Genomic DNA, 22,280 nt, shown 5'->3' with positions numbered 1-22,280 from the left:
GTTTATGCAAATGAGTGATTTACGCTTCATTTCGCCACCTCATTACAAATTTCACTTAATTCATGATCATTGCTTACTTTATTCGTCAGGGGTAGTAAGTAGTGACAATATGCAATTTGAATTACAATCTTACTAAAAACTCAAAAATATTCGTAAATTTTAAGTTGTTTAAAATATTTTGTTGCCAAATAGAAATCAAAGGAACAAATAAAATGTTATTAATAATTATTATAGAAAAAACCCGTATATAATATGAATTGTTTTTCTTAAATGGTATTAGTCATCCAATTTTTTAATGTCTATTTTAATGCTTAATGTTTATTTTAATTTAATGCAAAAAATGTATGTTAGTTTAAACAAATAAATAAATGTGATTATTGAAATAAAAAAAAATAAAAATCATTTCATTACAACATAATTTCATATTGCACATACTCTGTGTTTGACAAGTATACTCGTCATCGCTACATTTTTGTGATACAATTAGATATGCATTTTCCGAAGAGGTCGAAGTAGTTAACTGGTTAACGGAGCGGATCTGCAATATACATAGAAACACAATCAGGGACAATTTTCAGAATAGGCAACTAGATAGCTACAGCAGCAAAGCTGAAAAATTCATGCAAGTAAATTAAATAAAGAGACTTCTAGTCTAATTTCTAAATAAGTAATTGCGTAAAAATATTCCATAAATTATTAAATAAAAAATAATTAGATAAAATACAAGCTTGCTTTATCTAAGTTAAAGCAGACAACGCCGCAATTTTTCTCTACCTAAAACTGAGAGTGCTAATGCAAACAATCCATCTCTGCCTGTCAGTTGTTGTTTATTATCATGATTAATAGATGGTGTAATGGTTTTAATTATGTTTCAGATAAATTCCAGTTTTGTGAATATTTTCCTTCTGTTGTACTGCACAAGACATTATTAGTTTTATTAAATGCTAATTCGAAAAAAAAATGAAAGGGATAAGATTTTATGCCATGATGGAGACGACAAAGTTTAAAAATGAAAGGAAAAGGTCCATTTCGACATCACCAAATTATAGTCTTGATAAATTTCTTAGCTTTAAATGAACGTTTATGAATGGAATGAAGGATGGTGAATCGTTAACGTTTATACAATTACAGCTACAGGTAAATTTGAAATAGTTGAACTAATGGAACGAAACAAAATAAAATATGAATTAAACAATGATAATGAATATGAAATTTTTAAGGCCCACTCAGTTTGTAAATAAGTTAAGTGCTGATAAACTCCCTGAAATTGGAGTCTTCTAAATGCTGTGGCTACGGACTGTGTCATAACAAATGTACATAGATGACAAAGCATTCATAAAATTGATTTTTTTTTACAGTCCAAATATGTTTATTCTGATTACCGTAGGCGAGCAAATAAATATATGTATTTTCTAAACAAAAAAAAGGGGAATAGTAAAACAGATTATGGATGTATTCGAACTCAAAAAAAGGATTGTTGCTTGTTGAACTATTTTGTAGGAAAAAACAATTGAGAACCGAAAAGAACTGAAAGTTTTACAGATTCTAACAAGAACACAAGAATTGTAGAAAATGTATTGATTACAGGAGTGTATGTAAAAACCTTCGTTCTAAGAGATAATTCTTGAGGGAAAAATTAATTCTGAAATACATTAATACATACAGAAGAAATTGAATATCAGTACGACGTTCTGAAACGTGTTATTTATTCAATAAAGTTTAGTTAATTGAAGGAAAGAAAAAGGATGTCTTAACAATGAAATTCTTTTTAGGAATTTTAGACTTGAGTTTAGAATATAGTGACATTTTTAAAAAAATCACATAGAAATACATGGAAATTTAGGTTAAACCAGTTATTTGTTTACAACAAAAAGCATGGAATTTTTAAATCTTATATATAACAGCAGTAAATAAAATAATCGAATAAATAAAACACATATTATTTTATAAATATTGATACAACATCCTATTAACGCATCTTAAATATTAGATTCTCACAGATATGCAACCCTTTGGAATTTGGTAATGAATGGTAATCCTGTAGCAATATTTATTAAATTCACGTAATTGAGTAATCTGTAAAGATACTGAAATGAAGAACTTCGTTTCAGAGACATTTCTTTCAGTTGAAGATACGTGTGGCAGTATTATAATACACTTGGCGTTTGCTTTTTTGACACATTTTGAACTATAATTTCTTTTTACAAATGTTTTTTTGAATTTAAGGTTAGTGATATCGTGAAATATTATAAAAGTCATCGGAATCATTTTGAACCACACTACAGCCAGTATTTAAAATCAATCAATAAGATATTTAAATGAATTGTCAATAGTTAAAGAGCGGATATAATGTATTTAATCTTTATTTTAGAAGAATTATGTTTATTAATTAATATATTCAAACGAATATTAATTCGTTTTGCTATATTTATCTATCTATCTATTATTATATGCGTTATTATATCTATTCCCATTTTGAAACATTTGTTTTGAGTATTTTACAAAAATTAAAATTGAACAAAAAATTATTTGCGAAATTTTTGCTGTATTTATTAAAAAGAATGCTGGAAACAGATTCGTATTATAAACTGAATCTGGTAAAAGATTTTAAAAACTGAGTCAGGAAATTATTTTAACTGTGGCTTAAATCATCGGAAAGTTAACTTAGAGGAGGAGAAGCCCAATTTCATCTCTGATTATTGTTAAGATACGTAATTAAATCATCACACTGTATAATATTTAACCTCTTCATTATTTTCTTGGAAAATGAAGCGCACTACTTTAAAAATATACAAAAATTAAAACAAGTGAATTATTTTTCTATAAAATACAAACAGAAATTTCCTTTGCTTAGATAAAAATTGTTGCATGTCGTAACTATTTTTTTAATTAATTTCTATTTAAAAAATATATATATTTGGCGTGTATTCTACTCTTTCTTTACATGACAGCTGTAGCTATTATTACTGCTAGAGTTCAATTTGTTTATGGCAATAACTCACCTGAATTGATGATTTTTATATATCATCTGTTAAACCATTCATTTTTTTATAAATCTTAATCAACTCAGTGCAGACCTGTAACGCTATCTTGCTTTAAAAATCTATTCAGAGTTTCATTATCTCCAAGGATTTTATCTAAAAGCAGTTTCTATTATCCTATAGATAGTTTTCTAAAGGTATATATATATATATATATATATATATATATATATATATATATATATATATATATATATATCTTTACACTCAAATTAAATTTTCTAATTTTGAATTAATATGAAAATCAGCCTACATATCCTACAGCTATTTGTCGTCAGATATAAATATGTTTAATTTTTAATTTAATATGTTACATTTTTCAAAACACATTATCATTGAAAAAAGTAATTTCGCTTGGACATACACGTTTTCTTCTTAAATTACGTGTTACAACAAATAATATTTTGGAAAAGGCATGTTCTTCTTACTTTTTATATCATATTTATTTTAAAAGGTAAATAGAAAACAATAAATTTAAAAATTCAACAATTGTATAAAAAAATTATGATAATGAGTAAAACTTTTCTCTTTCATCGGCATCATTTCTACGCAGAAAGTTGTGAACATTCGTAGCACGGTTTTCGACAGCATTTTAAACATACAAGTTAAGTACTAGTAAAAGAAAAAAACAGCCTGTAAATTCTGTAGATATTTTTCTTGATATGTGTGTTGCTGTGACTTAAGCCCGCTGACAGTTATCTATCAACAATTTAAACCGAGGGAACATTTTTCAGTAGCGCCAACTAGAGCCAAGAGTGCGACTTAGCTACTTCATGCGTCAGATTCGCTTACACAACCTCTTTTTACAGGGGGACACATTCACACATCTCACAGAAAGAACATAGAAGAAGAACAACCATGCCCGAACCAGGACTCGAACCCGGCGGGCTCAGATCACAGAGAAGACGCGCTACCCCTATGCCAGGATGCCGGCTCTCTTGATATATTAATATATTTTTAAAAAATTTCAAAATACAATGTCAGTAGAAAAGTTAATTATAATTGAACATATATATCATGCGAACTTTTATCGACAAACTCTTCTACACAATTATCTTCATCCCTAAATCCCTTTCTGTTTCATTTAAAAGTCTTTGGAGCTTTGCTTTATAACGGGGATCAAAAGAGTAGATGATATTTCGAGGACAATGTTTTAGAGCCATCTGCTAAGCCTTGTATAATATTGGAACACTAAAAAGGAGGTGCGGTCTCACAGACGTCGAACAAAGAAATAGCTGAATTATTTAAAACATTCGCTAAAACCGGTTGAAGGAGTGCTCGTGTAGTGAATGTCTCGAAACAAGAAACTACATGATCAATCCATTCGATTGAGCTAAAAATAGAATAAGGGTGACTGGAAGTCCATCTTTAGCGGTCTGAGACACCGCTAAAGATGGTCAGTTAAGTGTAAATTTCTTGTAAATAGGAAAAAATTAAATTGTGCAAAATGCAAGTTTTTGAAATAGATGACATCTTTTATTCCATTTACTATTTTTCTAAAAAAATCCCAATTTAAAAGGGGGAAGAGGTGCCAGATCAGATGTTGTCCTCGTCATCTGACTAAATGGTCAACTTCAAAATAGCCGAAGCATTGCTTTAAAACGAGAATTTAATACAACTAAAACTAAACCCATTTTAAAAGCCTATATATAGATTTCGACTGTTGTCTACGTGTTAAGATATTACAATGAAATTATTACTTATTTTCAAAGAAATTTGAGATATTTTTTTGTTCAAAGTTGAATGGGTTTTTTATGCATGTCATTTCTGTTTCAGGTCGAGAGCACACTGTTTCCGGCAAGATAGGCGAGTCAGTGGTTCTGCCTTGTGAGGTGGACTCTCACAACTGCGGCCGCATCTATGTGATTACGTGGACCAAGCATATCGGCGAGGAATGGCGTCGTGTCTATCTGTACAGCGACACGCATTCGAAGCCCATGAATGCATTCGCGGGCCGCGCTCATTTCGTCCTGCACAATAATTCCAACGCCGAGCTGCACCTGCGCTCCCTCAGCGTCTCGGACGAGGGGACCTACAAGTGCGACGTCACCTATATTCACGGAAAGTGCCCTTCCCTCACCTTCACCAAGCTCTACACCCTCAGTGAGTACCTTATCTGTTCTTTCATTCTGTTCACAACTTCAACAAAATAATTCATGTTCTGAGTTGTTCAAAAAGCAACAGTTTGTGCAAGATGAACGCGATCGATGCATTTTTGGTAATGTTTCCTGTTCAATTTTATGTTCCAGTTAAAAAAAAATGGCAAAAAACTTCCACGGCCCTATTTTTACCGCTATGTGTCCCATTTATCACACCGCGAATCTCCGAAATATCATCTCATTTCCGTTGCTTTTTACTATTACGGACTTCTGTGCTTAGAATTGTGAAAGATCCGAAATAGTGTTCATGAGTCTATATGGAAATCATCGACTGATTACTCCGACCCTCCCGAATGTACACGGAAAAACTTGAATGACCGGACCGCCGCAATAACAACACTGGCGAGAACTGTGTTTGGGTTATAAGGGCAATCATCGGCCAGGGTACAGCCCTTCCCTGAAAGAAGTACGCCATCGATGGGAGAAAGCCAACCCCCACATTTTCGTTTATCCACAAGGCTGACTAGAAGCAATCATCATGCCGGAAGCTTCTCATCCTCAATTACTAGCATACCCCCCCCAGGGGACAGCCTATGTGGGAAGAAGACATGTCTTCCACTTTAAAAAGATTTTGTAAGATTAAATAAAAAAATTGCTTTTAGAGAAGAGCTGTTTGTAGTTATTACAAGGAAAAACAGAAAAGTTATGTAAACCCAAATATCAGGACATTGACGTTACAGGTGATGCGAAGTTACGCTAAACGTGTAGATCGCGTAGTATAAGACAACTTAAAAAGAAGGAGAAGGGTCTCATTTCTAGACATTCGCTGCAAATGAAAGTGATATCGTCAATTGAAAATGGCTACAAATGTTCATCAAAGCACCTTTAAACGAAGATGAATGATCAGAAGTCTGAAAAAAAAAAAGACATATGGCCGATGAATCTGTAATTGACAAAAGTATTGTTTCACGAGTTTGGAAAGTTCTAGAATGCAGACACAGCTATGAGAACGATGGATGGTGGATGACCAGGGAAAACAATGACAATAGATGGCCGCCGTTTTCCATGTTTCGAAATGAATCCGAAACTAGACGGCGAACAACATTGCTCAGCACTTGCGTGCAGTGGTATTCTCTTTTACTGTGACCAGGTGACTGCATAAACGTCATTATTCGTACTGCTACATACCATTGAAGGTGGACCATTAGCGGCACTTTTTACATAATATAACGAACAAAAAAGCCGGGCATCTCTTCAACAGAGTCCTTTTAGCGATAAAGTTGTTTTAATCAGAGAAAGCGATTAAGTTGGTATGGAATCATAATAATGAACGAAAGAATGGAGTTTTACATGTACGACAGAGGCTCAATGACTAAAGATCATTTTTGCTTCTCCTCCATGTGCGTCTATACGGAAGTACCACATGTCCATATTTATGAACAATACGAATGGCCATGCAGGTCTTTTGAAAAGCTTTTGAAAAGTAAAGATATACATCGAATGATTTCACGAGCATTCTCCTCTTATTTAAATCTCATTGAACATAGTTGGGATGCTTTGGCGTGAGATGTCTGTGGCACGGTTATATTATCCAGAGACCGATAGATAATTGATACATATACGCATAGAGGAATGGTCATTCTAGCTTCAAGAATAGGTGGATAATATTATTTTGAGAATGAACAGATGGCATCACGCAACAACTGTAGCTAGAGGAGATCATGTTCCTTACTATTTATTTTTTTCCTTCTCGCCCATACTTTATTTCTTTACCTCGCCATTCTGACAATAAAGCCTTTTCCAGTCTTCTTCCGTTATGTGTGCGCTTCATTCATTTTTTTTTTTCCATACTAAATTTTGTCCATCCTTTAAGTGCAACTTTGTACTTCTAAGTTTACTTAGTGTAGAATCACTGCAAAATCAAACTAGTTTAAATAATTGTTCTATAACTCTGTTTGCATCATCTGAACTTCCTTAATTCACAGGACTAAAAAATTAGGCGTTTTTCGTTTACTTACTAATTGGTATTGACTGCGTATCGTGATTCCGCTTAATTCCCTTCTTGAACAGACTGTGTTAGTTACTTCCTCCTATTGTATCACTCGTGCGAAACCTGAAGGTTTTATTCATTATAAAGTTCATATACACAATCATTCTCCACACAATAGGAAATATCATAGGCTTTTTTTTTTTCTTTCTTTTTTCATGTCATAGGAAATCTTTTTCTAACTGAATTCATTTCTCAATTTTATTCGATTTATTTCTATTTTTCTTTTTTTTTTTTCATTTTCTTATTTTTCTACTACTTAAGATTTCACTACACTTACGGACTTCATCTTAATTCTCTAACTACATTGTTGTACTGTGTATTCTATGAATGATAGTTTGACTAAATTTTTAATTAAAAATTTAAGAATTTTTTACTTGACAAAAGTTTAAAAAGTGCCACAAATTTTAGCTTTCAGTATCTTAAAAAGACAACGTTTTATTTCATCTCCAGAATATCATTTTTCTTTATTTTTTCATTTAGTTTAACCTCGTTAAATTAACCTCATCTTTCATCTTTCTTTAAGAAATGGAAATATAAGGTTATTGATATAATTCATGCCATGCGACAAATAAGCTAGAAATTACCTATTCGAATATTTAATAATAGGAGAAAAGCTTAAATTGCTTATCATTAAAAATTTATAAAAATAGTAAAGAATTAAAGAAATAGAAATACTTATCTACATACACACTTTTTGCATTATCTAAATGTTACTCATGTAGCTATGTGCTTTTTGTTATTTACATGTTACAAAAACTATCTACATACATTCTTTTTGTACGTATTACCAACGCAGGCATTATCTGCATACATACTTCTTTACATAAATAGTTTTTGGTAAATTTTTCATCTTCATGTCATGTCATGCCGAAATGACAAGGCTGGTGTGGTTAAATAAACTTTAAGCAACATGAGTCTAATTTTGGGATGGACTTCATCAAATGACCCTAAAAATTGTCAGAGTTTTATTTGTCCATATCCAAACTATTTAATAAATGGACATTGTTATTATTATGTTTTTTTTTATTCATGTCTGAGAATGTGTTAACGCAGAATTAGTCCTAGTCTTTTTGGTGTCTTTCCTCCCCCCGCCCAATGTCAAAGACAAAAATGCTCTATAAATGTCCGAACTAACGTCTCAAGCCCATATTACGACGAAGAAGAAGGATCTCCATGCGTCTGCCCATTGCTTTGCATTCATCGATATATTCGGAAAACCATTTATTTACTCCCCATCAGATCTTAAAAATATCCGCAGCACTCCGTTACCCCTCCTCCGCACCGGCCTTGACGTTGCCGCATCGTTGTAAGTGGAAAAGTACTATTGATTCACAAAACCGAAAACGCACTCCCTAATCGATATTGGTATCGATGGAAAAGACAATATAATCCTCGCTCTCTGGACGCAATCACATTCAAAAAGTTGAATGATGACTAGGAGATATAAAGATCCCGAAAAGAGATCCTTGCTTCTTTTCTGTTCTTTCTTAAAATTCTTTTTTTTCCCTCCCTTTTGAAGGGAAGGGGGAAGGCAAAATATAGAAACTCCTTTCAGTGCCTCTTTTTTGCATTAGCGGCGGCTGCGTTTAAAATTCTGAAGGCCTCTCGTCTTGCTTCCGATTTTAGCAATCGATAAATAACGAATGTATTTTGGATACGAAGTCTATGCTATAGTTTTTTCTCAGAGCAGCAAAACTGGAATTCCCTGGAATGTAGAAATGTTCCAAATAAACTTAAATAAGTACACATTACTTTTTTTAAAAACTGACAATGACGACAAAAGAAACAATTAGCGTGCTTATTATATATTTATATATAATGAAATCCCTCAATTTAATTTAAGTCTTAATTAATTTCCCAATTTTTCTCTTAATTTTAGCCATATTAACTTCATTCTAAAATGTTCTCTTGTTTCCTGATCCAATTCCAACATTTTTATTGAATTTCTTTCAATATGCGCTCTATATAAATGCTTACTTCTGCATTTTCTGACGCTCCGAGTGAAGGGATAAAAACCCTTAATGTTTAGCACATTCCTTTAAGGATACCTAGACTTCCCTATCCTAAATCGACACGTGTCAAAGAAATCCCTATGAAAATTTCATTCTAAAATCACTGAGGGAAAACTGTCTTTCTCTTCTTTGAACTCGTATCGCGATGTAAATGGGCGTTAGTTTCATTATTGCTTCTTGTATATAGTATGACTTCCGGATGGATGAAACCGAAGTTTAAAAATTAAAAAAGTGTATTCTCTTCAGCCACGCAACTACTCAAATATGTTTACACACACATACACACACACACACACACACACACACATACATACATATATATATATGTAAAATTGACCATCGAAAACATTCTTTAAAATATCCGAGAAACGATCAAGGTAAGATAAATACTTTGCTTAATTATGTTGCGTTTCGGGTTTGAAAAAATAAATTAATTGAATATACTTTATTTCAAAAACTTTCAGCATTAAAGATCTTCATTTCAATGATACGTTAAACGAACTCGAAGATGCACATTCCTAAGTATACATGATCTTGTGAAACGATCCAGGTAAAAAGAAATAAATGGATATTTTTTCCAAATTATAGGGTTTTTTTGTTTTTGTTTTTTGTAGTTGTTACTAGATTCGTTTGTTTCTAAACTTCAAATTTGTTGAACCAGAAATCCCTTAAATAGTTGTTTATTTCTGATGCATACTTGCGTAACTAGAAAATACTTGGAATATAATAAAAAGCAGACTTTATTGCTGCAACTTACTTTATTACTATTTATTTCTAAACTTCAAATACTAATTGGATGTAATAATTATTGCATTTCAAAAATAATTTATGAATAATTTACTTCATTTTCAATTTGAAGAAATACAGGAAAATTAGTCAAATATAGAAGATTCCTTCAAGAAAAAAATGGGCCATGGTTGCCTAAGGATAGGTCTCGTCTTCGGAACCCGAGAGTTTCATGTTCGAGACTCGATTTCCCCGAAGAACCGTCATGTAAGTGTATGGTGCACGCTAAATCCGCAGGAGCAAACGCCTTTTCGCTGATGTGTTGTGGAAGTCTGGAGAGAAGGGTGCGAGCTCAGGAGTCGCTTTCATCATCTGACCTCGGCTCAAAATTGAGAAGTCCGTCTCAAGAAAGCTCTAGTATAGCCTTAAAACTGGACGTTTATGTAACGAAACTAAAACTTCAACAAAAAAAATCTACCTTTCTATATAGTCAAATATACATTTGCATCATCGAAACATACATAAGGTATTCTAGTGGTTTTAAGAAGAAAAAAAATGAAAATCGACGACTGTATTTAAATTTATCATGAGTCACAAAGCATAAAAGAATTATTTTGAAAAATTCTTAAAATCCCTTTTTAGTACTGTACACAGTCACAGTCTCCAGAAAGTGAAATTAAATATTTTCCTTTCTTTCAGAGGAACGCTCCAACAAGTACGTTTTTCTCTCTTTTTGCATTCGCTTTCCCTCTGAAGAGTTGCTTCACGTGTGCTGGATGGAAAGAGTTCCTTCGTCCAGAAAGGGGGGAGGGAGGAGGAAAAATTCTTTTGCCCATCCCTTTTACTACAGGGAATTCCAATTCATGGCGAGTGCTGTTTAAACTTGGCCTAAAAGTCCTGCCTTCTTTTTCTCCACAAGTCAGAGTGAAGTTTTTAAAGATTTGCCCCCTCTCCTCCACTTTTTTTCCTGTTCTCTCTTGAAATCTCGTCCACGCTCGAGAGCCCCTTTTGTCGTCAAGTGCAGTCCTAGATGCGTCACCGGAACGGATGCACGAGGTTTTTGATTTATGGTCCACTATTCATTTCTCCTCTTCTGAAATGCACATGGATAGTATTCTGGGGAAAACGAAGTCCAGATAAAACAAAAATGGAATCCTCCTTTTTGATCCGCTTTGTTCGTTGAAAGCATTAAAAGAGGGTGTTCCAGAAGATTCACCGGTCGGCGAGACTTTATTCAACTATGAAGTGAAGTGACGGAAACAGGGTTCGGTGATGGATTGGGATTCGGCGCAATGAGAACCAATATTTATGTTTACTGTATTTCAATGTTGTTTCCTTCGTAGTGTGTTGAGGAGTAGTGCTTAATGCGGCGTGTCTCTCCAACGTTTTCATGGATTCATATTCTTTTCGCTACTCTGTAGAAAAGTTGCATTTTTTTAAAGAAATTGTCATTTTGTTTTGCTATAATAGCATATGTGAATAAAAAAAAATAAAAAAAAACCTTGTTTTTCATTTTAAATAACTAGGATGCTTCGATTGTCCTTCTGCGCTGTGGTTTTCATTGAGTCAAATGTGCCTTGTAAATATAAACCCTTTGCACTCGGTAAAGTAATTCGATGCGTAATTATTAACTTAATACATGAACTAGCGGTTTATTACATCAAAAAAACAATACATACAATTGTTTTAAGATGAGTTCCCCTGAAAAATGCATATACACCTTTTTACCATTCTGTAGCTATTTTTAACAATACATTTTTAAAAAATGAATAAAATGTCAAAATGATGCACTGTCTTTAATGGTGCTTGAGAGAAGACATTATAGTGCAAAGAGTTAAAATTAAAGATATAGGTATTAAGTAAATACCTACATCTTTAATTTTATCATTGTTTAGGTGTCTTTCTTTATTAGTGGTGGCAGCTCTGAAATAATGCAAATCTTCTCTTATAATTCATAAAATTTTATTGAAATCATCAACTTTTTAAATCGTATCTGATACGTTATTAAATAAAAGAACAAAATTTTAATATACGGCGAAATTAATTTTTCCAGCGTGAGTGCACAGATTCTAGATCAGTTATGCTCCTACCAATAAATTACCTATTTGTCTGAATCGTTCGTCTTGTTTCTATATAATTTGCTTTTTGTTTAAGATTAAGTAAATATCCTATCATTCTCCATTTAGAGGAATTTAAAAACAGAACTAAAACAATTCTAAAATTGTGCCGCACTGAAATGCTTGATAGCAAAACTTTTCAAAAACCTGCAATGCTTTATGAAATGTAGACTGTTTCTTTCATTTCCAATTGATTTAATATGACTCTTTAATACTGGATTTTAAAGAAAGAGAGGGAGAAAAGAGCGGGAGAAAATAGAAATAACTTTACTAAATGGATTTCAAAGAAAATATTGAACCTAATGTAATAGAATACTGTTTAAATGTTATTTAAATAAATGGTCAATCAAAAAGGGCTTGAATGCAAAAATTTGAAAAGCTACGATAACATAAAAGCTAAAAAACATGGATATTTTATGATTTCCTAAAATTTAATCCTTTTTTTAACATCTGATTGAATTTTTAAGCATTTGCTAATACATAGTTATTTACAATTTGAAACTCTTTTTCTCCAACATTGCTTTTTTCACTTCATTATTTATATGCATTAGTCATGTTCATTTTCCTTTTGAAAATTATTGCCATCATGATAACTCTGCTATAGACCACAAAAGGTATCTTATGCGGAATTTGTACTTTGTGGAAGAAGATGCACTTTGTGGTCTTAGATGTCATTCTTTGCTTCAAGAAGCAAAAAAAAGTAGGACAATTTTCTTTACAAACTAATAAATTGTTATATTACCTTAAAATATAAAAAATATTAATTAAAAACAATTAATTACATTTCAAAATGTTTAAATTGTTCCAAATAATGATCATGATAATTTCATGATCATGATTTCAATAAATAGATATTTTTCGAAAATTGGCAGAAAAAAAAATCGATTTTTCAAAAATATCGATTTTTTTCGATAAGTCGAAAACCGGCAAAGCTCTAGCAACCAATTTAGTTTTTTTTTTCTTTTTTTCAGTTTTTTAAAAATAAGTTCTTGGAAAATAAACAAATCGAACTATTTTATTGTTTAAAAATATTCATATTTTAATATCGTTAGCTTTATTTTTAGGTAACAAAGATTAATTAATCTGGATATGTTTTTTCATAAAATGTTTGAATTTATTTTCCCCGTATCTTTTGTAAAAAGAAAATCTGGTTCAACGACGGTGCTGAGGAAAGAAATATAGCTTGAAATTCCGAGCGTTTCATTCCTTCTCCCATTTAAGGATCGAGCATTGAAATGGATCGACAAACAAACGGAATCTTTCGGATGTTTGCCGCTTCACCCTTGATTCATTTATTGGATCACCTATAATCTTCAAATCCAACAACAGGGAATGGACGATTGGTTTGAACTGAAGCAATCTGCAAATTATCCATTAGGTGTCGGTATACTTTAGCAATCTGAAAGCCATGCGTTTATGAAATAAATGCGTCGTTCTCTCAGAATTCGGCTTTCTAATGGATGGATGCATGGATCCTTGCGATTTTGTGAATAGACATATGCAGTTCATTGTCTTGAAATTATGCGTATAATTTTACGAAACTGAATATTTCAGACTTTTTAATGAAAAAGGGGCTCGGTAATTTCTTTCGTATGGAATCAATTATGAAATTGCTGTATATATAAGAATCATTGATTTTTCAGTTATTACCTTGTTAATTTAGCACCTACTTTTAAAACTGTATAATGATTTCTCACGATGAACCTCCTAGTTGCGAACTCATTCGGCCATCTATTTTTCAAACTGTATGGCGACTGCTTGAGATATACCTCTTAGTTGCGTGCTCGCGTGCTCATTCTGTCACCTATTTTTAAAAGTGTACGGTGACTGCTCGAGATGAACCTCCTAGTTGTGTATTCATTTGGCCGCATTTTAACAAATATCTCGTTCTCAGATGGTATGTTCCCATTAAACGTGCGTTATGAGCAATCACATGCCAACATAATCAAATTCGTTGCCGCTTTCTTCGGTGAAACATTTCAGCTGGCTACCTCTTTGACGTATGGTCGGATTAGTTTGGTTTCATTAATGCTACGTTTTGAAAATTTTATTTTTGCCTATTTTATGTAATTCTCGAACCATGGTGTTTGTTTATGTTATGATCGAATTACTTACATTATGATAACAAGTAATGACATTGCAAGAAAGTTATTTCAGACACGTATCTAAAAAAAAAATGTATTTAGTTATATATAGATGATTTTGTGAATCTTTGATCTATTTTTTTCATATTCTTTATTACAGAAATAAGACTTATCAAACAATATGAAATCTTATCACTGGATAACCTAATCTTTTTATAAATGGCTGAAATTATTTTTGGAAAAACAAAGAAAAATAGGCTGACCTTTATTTCCACTTATGACCACTTTATTTCTTGTCGTCATCTAGGAAATTTAATACCTTCAGTAAGAATTTTTTGAACAACCAATAACGTCACTTATAATTATTCTCAAAAACTATCGTACATGACTGTGAGTGAAAAGTTACTCTGATAAGTCATTACGACTTTTCGAATAACCCTTAACACTGAACTGTCTTTTGCGACCTAGTTAGTGTGCTGGGATAAATAATGACTGAAAATTTCTATTGTTTCGTTAGTAAAATATTTTTAAATTGACATAACAAATTTTGATAGACATGTCACTCACATTGTTTCAAAAACTTTGCATAGTTGTGTCCATTGTGCTTTGAATTTTTCTAATTTTCTGTCTACATTTTTATGCATCCAATTATATCACAGGAAAAAAATGGCAGTATTTTAATCTGGAGGCAAAACATTTCTATTATTGCCTCATTCTAAATTTAAGCCTTAATTTTAAACGCAACAAAATATAAAAAATTAATAAAAGCTTATATTATACTGAAATTTATTCAACATGGAAAAATAAACCAAATCTGCATATCTCGACCACAACGATGAAAAAAAATATAGCAAAAGGAAGTATTAGTAAAAACAATGCGAACGGTTTAAGTATTATTTTAATGATAAAATACGTATTTTGTAATAAAATATTTAAAAAATTTAACTAAGGATAGAAAATATTATAAGGCAAAACATTTGGTATTATTAAAAAAATAATCGCTTTCAAATTTAGGATACTGGAAAAATTACTTTTGCTCCATAAGAATTGTTAAAGTTGTCATGGGAAAATGTCAAAATTTAGTTTTATTTTTGTTAAAATTTCTGATCAATATTTTTATAAAAACATCTGGTTGCTTATTCCCATCTACTAAATTATGCATGCGCCAAATTTAGTAGCTCTATTTCAAATGGTCTGACCTACAGAGAGCCAACACGCAAACTTAAACACACATTCATCTTCATGATAAGTGTAGATAAAGATGATCCTATCATAATTGAAATATATTTTAAGCTTGAGCGTAATTCGAGCATGATTAACAAATATTTTCAGAAAGAAAACTCCAAAGCTGAAATTAATTAGTTATAATACTTTTATTTTCAGCCCTAAAACGCCTTAAGAACTTAATCGAACGAGTAATCATGGATAAAACTGTATAGCCCCGTTCCGACAGCCTGGTGCCTTTACGGATATGGTCAGAAATCTGCCTTCTGACCCATTGCAGGACCACTACTGCCTGTGGACGTCGATCGGGAGCTTCCCACAAATTGTCGATAAATTGAAGAGACATCTTTGAACTCCGGAAAACCGCAAGAGAGGAGAAAATGTGCCTATTTCAAGACGCGCACGGGCCGTCGGAACGAAGCTTTAGCAATACAAGTTTCATTCACTATAGTCAGTTATTTTGTCACCAGCCCGATTTCAAATTTTATCCTACTTTTCAAACATGGATTTAAGGCAATAACTGGCTCAAAATTTGCAATACATATTGCTTAAAATTAAAACAAAAAATGATTCCGTTCACATGCCATAACTACATATACTATAAAATGCAAGTTATCTTTTATTGCTTCCTGATGTCATATCTGTTTGTCCAGTCGAGGAAAGATTAGAAAACGGTTGCCCCAGAGAACCGTAGTGAAAACATGCTTGATGCACATTAAATGCGTTGGGGCACAATTTCCTCTCTCTGGTTGGTGCGTAAGTCTGGAGAAGCAGCGATACTTCAGTCATCATCTTCGTTCATTTGATCATATTTCAAAATTATTTAGCTAGTTCATAATACTGCTGTATTATTTCAGAATCTGACTTAAAATTCTTCACACTTGTTTATCTCCTGTAAATTGTTCAGAATTTGAAATATTAAAATAGCAAATCATACTGAAGCAATTAACCCGAATTTTAGCAGATATTATGGCGAGTCTTAAATACTTCAAATAAAAACGAGTAGCATGTAATTTAATAAAACAGGCTTCAGATTTCTGGTGAAAATTTTTGGAAAAAAATCACCAAAAATTTTATGAAATATTGTTTTAATAAAGGAAAAAAAATCCTCAAGCTCCCATTAAATATATTTGTGTAAATTTTTCTTACAGAAACTTCTTTTAAGATACCATCACATTTATTATCAATATAGCCATCAACGTGTGTCATATTCCGGCCCGTCGGCCATATTTGTCTTAGAAAGCATAAAGCTCAGATATAGAAGAGTCAAGTAGCGAATGAACTTTTTTTAAATGAATGAACAAACGAACTTTTCTTGAACAGTCATGACAATTTTGAATCTTGATAATACAGCGAAAACTTCACGTGAACCAATTCTTCAATTATGTGAGAACTTTTAATTTTCAGCAACATATTTAACGTGTATCAGTTTTACAAGTATTGTGTATCTTCAATGAAATCAATATCCAGTCAGTGATTCTCTAATACTGAATCCAAGGTTTTACAATGAAAATACTGCAGTCTTTCTGCTATTTCTGATGAGCCTCGGTAGATGGCAGAAAAAAGTTCTTTTGTGACTGATAGACAAGCAGAACCACTTGTACTGACTCCATCTGGGTCATATAACTGAATTTCATGGTCACCCATCAAATATTATTTTTTATTATTATTTAATATTAGAAGTAAAAAAGTCTTATTTCTCTGATATTTTATTTAAACTAACTTCGGTAGGGTTTAAAAGAAACCCTAATCTTAAAAATATATTCTGGAATTTCACTTCCTTAGGGGGACTTTTGCTTCATTGTTTGAGGGATGTCATGGTCAATCACATGGCGGTTATCAAATATTGTCTGAGATAATTGATCTTCTATTGAATTTGTTGTTAATCTTCAATAAAGGTTGCTTTAGAATTATTAAATGCAAAGAAACGAATGATTAAATGATCTAGCTTGTAAAAAGTGATAGACAAGAACAGGAAGTAAGGTGAAATACGTTGCTTCAAGTAAGGACACTATGCTTTTAGTGAGATGATACAATACAGAAGCGACAAATTTTTCTTTGAAAAAAATCTGACAGTGTTATTTATAGATCGTCTTAATTCTTAATTTTTTTTAATATGATAAGCACGAATAATTCGTTTTTTCGTTCTATATCTCCTCTTTTTTTTTCGATCTAAAGATGCTGCTTATCGGTAAAGGTATAGTCTAATTCGAATACTTCACATAAAAAAAATGTTCTATTTTTTTCTCTTAACTATACATCAATTTCATTTTTCCAACGTTGGCATTTCCTCACAACTAAGGCTCTGTTGTAATAAAGATTAAAATATGTCATAAATATTTTATCGAAATTACACTAATTGTTCTATATTAACAAAAAAAAACTTTTAAAATTATCCATGAACTTCTTCTTTTTCTTTAAAAACTAATTAATAATGGATGAATACCCTGCATTTTGTTAGAGAAACATATACTAAGCCCAATCTGTAAAACTGAAAAAGTGGAAACAATTTTAGAAATTCTGATCCAAATATATGTCTTATGACTTTTTGTAGATTGAATATGGTATTTTTAAGTGACACATATGAAACAACATCCAATGTTATTCATAAACATTATCTTTATTCCTTAAAATGCATTTCAGAAGATACACTCTGAGTTGCTGAATGCAGTATTTCAACCCCTCAGATGTCCGATGCTCTCTTTCGTGCGAAAGGAGCGTGGTAGTTCGATCGGAAAATTAAAACCAAAATTCATCCCCGTCCGAGTCTCTTTTAAATAATTCATCTGAAAATGTTTCTCCGCTCTCTCATCCAGATTATTGATTAGCCAGAGTTTTCCCAACTCAGCGAGTTTCCCAAGTTTTAAAACCCTCTTCAATTTAGAGTATTAATCCGCGGTGACTGTTCGGAGCCGCCAGGACGCAGTTCATTCGAAACGACACGATGGGGTTCTCTTACGAGGATTGAATTTCGCCAGAATTTTTTCGTACCAATCGATGAATTTTTAATTCGATGAAATGGCAATAGACATTATATTTCATACGGTCTGTGGTTTCAGTTCTTTTTAACCCACAACTGGAGACGGGAGTCAAACTGACTCCGCGTTGTTCATTAGCTCTGACTATCACTTGGTATTTTGTCCTTGAATACAATCATCTCTTCAGTACCTTTCAGCAGTATGTTGGCAAACGTCTAAGAATGAGCATGTGCATATAGCCTAGTTATTCTTTTCAAAGTTTCTGTTGTTATTTAAAGAATCATCGTCTCTGCGCCTCTGAAACTGTTTTTAATAATGCAAAAAGAACAAAGAAATATTCTTAAAATAATATTTTAAAATATTGTGTTCTCCAATTTTGTTGGTTAAATGCTAACAGTTATTAACATTAGTATAATTCCAAAATATCTAAACGAAGTAAATATTCATTAAAATATTGTTCAGGTTTTTCTTATAACATCTTTCTAATGCTTAATACTATAACATTTAATCTTTTTTTATATTTTTTGTAACTTTATGATTTCCAGACTGTATTGTGTTTCCGAAATAAATTCCAGTGCTGTTTACAAAAGACAAAGAAGAAAAATAACAATAAAGTCATTTTGACACCATCTCTCTGACTGCGAGAGGAAATTCATGTATCCGGTTACGGGTTAAAAGGAAATGTCAATTGCTCCTATTTAATTCTATTTTGGAATGTCATGATCATTTTTCAGCGGCTGGATATCACGCCATCAGACAACGTAGTTGTTATCAGGCTGTGACATTGGATCATAAGTTGAATGAACTCCATTATGGGAGTTTTTAAGAGTAAGAAATTAGATTAAAATAATGTTCCGTTTTCTTCAGAAAATGTTTACCTTCTACATAAAATGATATCTTTATTTATACTGATAATATACAAACTTTGGAAATGTTTTCTTACTCTCACAATCAGAGGTACACGATTCCTACCTGAAATTTATTTACATTACGTTTCTTCAAAAAATGCATTTTTGGTGCTTTTTTTTTTTTTTTTTGAGTTCGTATGTAAATTTCCAGTAGTAAAACTGTACATTCTGCTGCTAAATCTGAATCATCCTTTCAGAAGCAAGAATTTCCATATTGCGAAGTTAAAAGGTCCTTTTGGTCGCCTCTTTATTTATTTGCCAAAAAATATGGGATTTGAAGATCCACAATGAGTCGCACTTATTCAGGCATTCAGCTGGTTTGCGGCTTATTTTTCCTGAGCGAGAGGCTAGTGTTAAATTGATTCGCATTAGTATGGGAAATAGATACTTGCACAGGTACCTCTTTTTGGGGAAAGGGCACCTACGTACCGATTGTGTGTTGTTGATTTTAATATTAAATGCATTTTAGCAGAAAACCCTTTGTTTTTTCATTAATTATTAATTTTATTGGAATTGATGGGTGAGAAATACCACACAAATAATTTTGGTTTCTAAAAGCTATTGGAAATTTTATTTTGCATTTAACTCTTTTGACTTTATTTTTATCTTTTAATATATTCCCCTGGGGGTCACCACGTAATTCGTTAATAGCATGGTGGTTGGTTCTCGCCACCCTGGTGCTAAAAGAAAAGGTAGAGGTCTAGCCTTCTCCCATCGGTGAAGGGACGTCCGTCCCAAGGGAAGTGTTGATCGTGAGTGAAAAGTTGTATCGTTCATACCCTTATGACTCAACCACAGTTCCCGTCAGTGTTGCTGTGCCGGTGGTCTGATCATTCAGATTTTTCCGTGTGCCTTCGGATGGGTCGAAGGAGCCAGCTTACGGTGATCTTTTAATATGCATGATAATGAAAATTTTTGCATTTTTAAATATCTATACGCGTAAATTTTACTACAAATTTCACATTTCTTATTCATTTCCACTTATTTCAAAGCTTACACAATATTTTTAAGGCCATGGACTTCAAACGATAATAGATATGAAGATGACGGAATTCATTGCCAATAGATTAGTTGTCAGAAAATAACCGAAGAATAGCACACATGATTAGCAACTGAAAGACAGGTTTAATCTCTTTCTCAATATATATAAAATTATTCAGAAAGAAAATTAATAAGAAAGCGGTACGGAAGTCCGGAGCAGAAGCATCGAGTGAATGTTTCTTGAGTGAACTGTTTGGCGTATTCAATTTCTAGAAATAATGTGAATTATCTCAAGTTCAAGAGTTTATGAATCATTCTTGGCTGTCAATGTTTCATTTCTATAGACATTGAAAGAGGATATTTCATATAGAAGGGCATTAAGTTTGGATTTCAAAATAAAAGCTCCAGTAATCTGTTAATCCGAGACTTCATTTTACCATAATAATAAAATTATTCATTCAGTTAGAATAGAATTCAGTTAATAATATAATTCAGTTACTAATCATTCATCAATAATAATAATAGAACTAGCCTATACAAGAAATAGAATAATATAGAAAGGATTTACTTTATGGAAGATAAGTAAATCCTTTCCATATCAGATAAGTAAATCTATATTTTAAGATAACTCTTTAAAATATGATTACCATATTCGTATAAGCTTCTGAAGCTAATCTTCAGAAATTTTAATCAGTTGCCAAAAATTTTAATATGTTTTTTTGTGATTTTCAAAACAAAAATATATTGATTTGAGATTTTATTCAAAATAAGTATAAATTAGGAAGATTTCTTTAATCCGAAACAAAAAACATGGATTCAGGATTTCATATGTTGAATGAAAACAATTCAAATATTTCGTTTCATGCAAATGGCTAAACCGAAATAATAAAATCTTTATGAATAATAGTAGAATTTTTGGTTCATTTTGATGTGTTTCCAACTTGTGTTTCTAAATCGAACATTATGATAAAAAAATGATTGAGGAAGGAAAGAGGGACTTCTTGAAGGAACGAATAGAATAGAAGGAGCAAATTTCCAAGCTGCAACTGGATATCCAAATGAGTAGATTGAGCAAGCCATATTAATGCACATCATCAAAACCCGGGAGATTCTAGAATCTGGGAGTAATGAAATAAAGCACGCATACATTACGTGGAATTCGAGGACCCCAACGTGAGATCATTACTCGGAAGTCCTTTTATGATCTATTGATATATTATTCAGGTAAATTAAAGTGAACCGAGAATGGTCCAGTTAAGCGGACGTTGTTATATGGTAAAGACTACAGTGATTTTAAAAAGAGAAGCTGGGATTTTTTTTAATGTTTTTGATTTTCGATATTATTTTCAAAGATATAAAAGAAAATAAGCGATATGTATTGGAGAAAATGTCATTTTATAAAGCTGTAAAAGATACATTTGAGAGGAACTCGCTTTATTTATTTTATCATTAATATGCTTTACGAACCTTTGTAGTCCTTATAAAAAATCATATAAATACTTGAGGAATGGCAGCTTAAATTTGAAACTATCTGCCCTTCTTAAAATATTGTCGAGGAATCTGATAATCGTCTCTCTACCATGTTTTCGATTTGAGGCCTGTCGCTAATGAAAAAATAAACTCCCAAAAGATCATCTTATTTTAAAGTGTTGTTATTTCGCCTACATAATAAATTAGAATATCATTTCGAATTTGTAGTAAAATTTGTGAATTGCATGAAAGGTAATTACTTGATTTTCGAAAATATTGGAAATTGTTTTGTGTGTGTGTGTGTGTGTGTGTGTGTGTGCGTGCGTGCGTGTGTTTGCTTTAAATTGTTATATACATTAAAATAAAATATTTTAGAATAAAAACTGTATGATGGTTACTACTAACTTTTTTCTCTTTGACACTGTAGTAGATACATACCGAGAGTTAAAGCTTGTTGATTATCCCAAGCAAAAATTTAAGCAGCTATAGTCGAAACATAATGTCCTTTTAAACGTTTGAAAATTTTACCATTTCTCTATATGATACTCAATTGTCATTATTATACTAAGCTGCCACTGATACTTTTCCAA

The 22,280-nt window shown here is 32.0% G+C and overlaps 1 protein-coding gene across 1 annotated transcript in view; it reads left to right on the top strand.

Moving 5' to 3' along the window:
• The window catches only part of LOC129967019 (hemicentin-1-like), a 500,464-nt gene that overhangs the window by 219,415 nt on the left and 258,769 nt on the right, over window positions 1-22,280 (top strand). The window contains exon 2 of the mRNA XM_056081650.1: window positions 4,818-5,144. Within this exon, the coding sequence (XP_055937625.1) occupies window positions 4,818-5,144 (327 nt within the window). The remainder of the gene's footprint in view (window positions 1-4,817; window positions 5,145-22,280) is intronic.

This window comes from Argiope bruennichi, chromosome 4, assembly GCF_947563725.1.
Source record: "Argiope bruennichi chromosome 4, qqArgBrue1.1, whole genome shotgun sequence".
Lineage (NCBI taxonomy): Eukaryota > Metazoa > Arthropoda > Arachnida > Araneae > Araneidae > Argiope > Argiope bruennichi.
The sequence above is the reverse complement of the archived record's forward strand: the minus strand, read 5'-3'. Positions and strand labels throughout refer to the sequence as shown.